Source organism: Geospiza fortis, unplaced genomic scaffold (assembly GCF_000277835.1).
Source record: "Geospiza fortis unplaced genomic scaffold, GeoFor_1.0 scaffold41, whole genome shotgun sequence".
NCBI classification, from domain to species: domain Eukaryota; kingdom Metazoa; phylum Chordata; class Aves; order Passeriformes; family Thraupidae; genus Geospiza; species Geospiza fortis.
Genome location: NW_005054299.1, coordinates 20,769,259 through 20,770,219, shown reverse-complemented (window position 1 = coordinate 20,770,219; position 961 = coordinate 20,769,259). Strand labels below are relative to the sequence as shown.

The window sequence follows — 961 nt, the reverse complement described above, 5'->3', positions numbered from 1 at the left end:
CCGTGGTCCTGCAATTCCCTCGGTGCTGCAGCAGCAGCAGCAGCCCGCGGCGACGGGATCCGAGGAGGCGACGGCCCCGGCGGGAGCAGGACTCCTAGGCGGCAGCAGCGGCAGAGAGGCACCTTCTTCTCCTTCTCGTCTCCCCTGCTTCTAGGGCCAGACATGGAAGATGGATCTAATTCTGCAAGCTGCTTTAGGAGGTTTACGGACTGTTTCCTGAATACAAGTAGGTACCGGAGCGCCGTGCCCGGCGGCGGGTCGCGCGTGTCTCGGGGGAAGGCGAAGGGCTGTGTCCGAGGCTGGGTGCATGCCTTGTGGAAAGGGCATTTCTTTGTGAGTGGAGGGGAGGCGAGGACACAAAGGGGCCGTATACGTGGGGCGTGCGTGGACGCATGGAGGAGCGGCCGGGTGTGTATTGAGGATGCACGGACAAAGGGGACGCTGGATGTAATTGAGTGCTCTTTGTGGGAGCTGGCTGTTAACGCCTCGAGGATTTCGGCATCATTCCGGTATCAGACAACTCTACGTGTATGTATGTCAGCCTTTTGCCTGGTACATGCTTTATTTGCTCAGGAATGACACGTAGAGGAATGGAGACTGTCCCCCCTACTTACTTGAAAAGGCAGAAAGGAAGCATTATGGTATCGGCAATTGACAGAAAAGCGGCAGCGGAGGACCGAAAAGGGTGAAATGGATCGCTTCTTTCTGCATCCCCCATCAGATCTGCCACGCGCGTTCACATTCCATATTTCTGATTCGGCTTTGGTACCGGGTGCCGCCTTCCCCTGGCCGTGGCTCATTGTAAGGCGGGCCAGGAGCCCGAGAGGAAACATGTGCTCCTTGCTACGAGGGGCTGGCGCTGGAGCGGGGATAGTGACCGGCTACCGGGGAGGGCGGAATAAAGCGGGGGGATTGAGGCGCTCCACAAAGGGCTCTCCGCAGCCAGCCGTTCCCAAAGCCT

General features: G+C 58.9%; 1 protein-coding gene across 2 annotated transcripts in view; it reads left to right on the top strand.

Moving 5' to 3' along the window:
• The window catches only part of PDE10A (phosphodiesterase 10A), a 338,217-nt gene that overhangs the window by 176,533 nt on the left and 160,723 nt on the right, over nt 1-961 (top strand). Inside the window, exon 1 of one of the 2 annotated variants that reach the window (XM_005416270.2) lies at nt 1-226. The exons of the other annotated variant lie outside the window; for it this stretch is intronic. Coding sequence (XP_005416327.1) covers nt 163-226 — 64 coding nt within the window. The 5' untranslated portion in view covers nt 1-162. The remainder of the gene's footprint in view (nt 227-961) is intronic. 2 annotated transcript variants of the gene reach the window in all.